The following is a 1,179-nucleotide window of genomic DNA, read 5'->3' as shown; positions in this document are numbered from 1 at the left end:
GATGTCGATGGAGGAGGTGCTGCCATACTCTCTGAACAGGTTCCCCATCCCACCTGCATTGCGAACCTCCACCTAAAAGAAAAACAGGGTTGGAAGCTTATGGTGAGATTTTCAGACAAGAAAAAAAGTGTGTTTAGAGGAAGTTTATCTCTTGACCACAAAAATTCCCATGTTGCTCTGTGTAAGTTATAATAAAATAAAACATCTACACAGCAAACTGGAGGAAAGCAGGAACCATGCTGATAAGAATGAGGTTTTTCAACTGCTCTGAGAATATGAGTCAAAGCTGGTGGTCTCACTGATGTAATGTTGTTGGTTAGCTCAGGCATTAGCCTCAGGCATGTTGTTGCCAGCTGTGTCAAAGTGAGCTCTTTGGGCAGTAAGTAATATTATAATTTACAAGGCTATTTTCAGGGTCCTCTTCTGTAATTTCTGCAGTGAAACATCTGTCACACTTTGTCAATTCCCAAACTAAATACGCTGCTCCATCTGTATGGGAAAACGACTAATAGTTAGAGACCCCAGTCAAATAGCTTACCCATTAGAGACACCAGCAGTACATTGTGATGTAAAGTTGTAAAATAAATTTGCAACTGATTTTTTTTGCAGTTTGTCTAAATGATTATAATCATGTTGTGGATTTTGAAAATCCTCTACACTTTCCACAAAGACAACACAAAATGAGACTTGAACCTGAAATTGACAAAACTCTAGCTTATCATGACTTATCAATCCTTCTGTATATATTAGAGAATTGCTGTTTGTTTTTATTCAAATTGTTCTTATCCAATTCTAATCAAGCCTACATACATATACTATATAACACATCTCCCATAATGCATGTTGATTTTTGACCTGTCTCTCCACATCCTTGCAGAATCACTGGACAGTTCAATAAGCGTTTATCCTGCTTGGGGTGAAACTTTACGGGCAATTTGTACCCCCACCGTGACAGACTCTGACACCCCTGCTTTATTACTTTTCTACCAAACTACAGGTGTGAAGACGACTTGGGTGACTCACCTCATTCTCATCCTGTTCACTCAGCGTCACTTCACTGTTGGAGCGCTGTCTCAACGGCGGGAATACTCTGAGGCTCAGGGGTGAACCTCTCTCGCCGCCAAAACCTGCCACTCTGAACTCGACCTCCCTCGATCGTCGTCGCGGCAACATTGCAAG

The 1,179-nt window shown here is 41.3% G+C and overlaps 1 protein-coding gene across 1 annotated transcript in view; it reads right to left on the bottom strand.

Moving 5' to 3' along the window:
* Positions 1 to 1,179, bottom strand: part of sipa1l3 (signal-induced proliferation-associated 1 like 3) — a 56,897-nt gene that overhangs the window by 22,511 nt on the left and 33,207 nt on the right. The window contains exons 3-4 of the mRNA XM_025055258.1: positions 1,024 to 1,146; positions 1 to 72 (exon numbers count right to left, since the gene is read on the bottom strand). Coding sequence (XP_024911026.1) covers positions 1 to 72; positions 1,024 to 1,146 — 195 coding nt within the window. The remainder of the gene's footprint in view (positions 73 to 1,023; positions 1,147 to 1,179) is intronic.

This window comes from Cynoglossus semilaevis, chromosome 4 (assembly GCF_000523025.1).
Source record: "Cynoglossus semilaevis isolate Cse_v1.0 chromosome 4, Cse_v1.0, whole genome shotgun sequence".
Taxonomy (NCBI): Eukaryota; Metazoa; Chordata; class Actinopteri; order Pleuronectiformes; family Cynoglossidae; genus Cynoglossus; species Cynoglossus semilaevis.
This window is presented reverse-complemented; position numbering and strand designations above follow the sequence as displayed.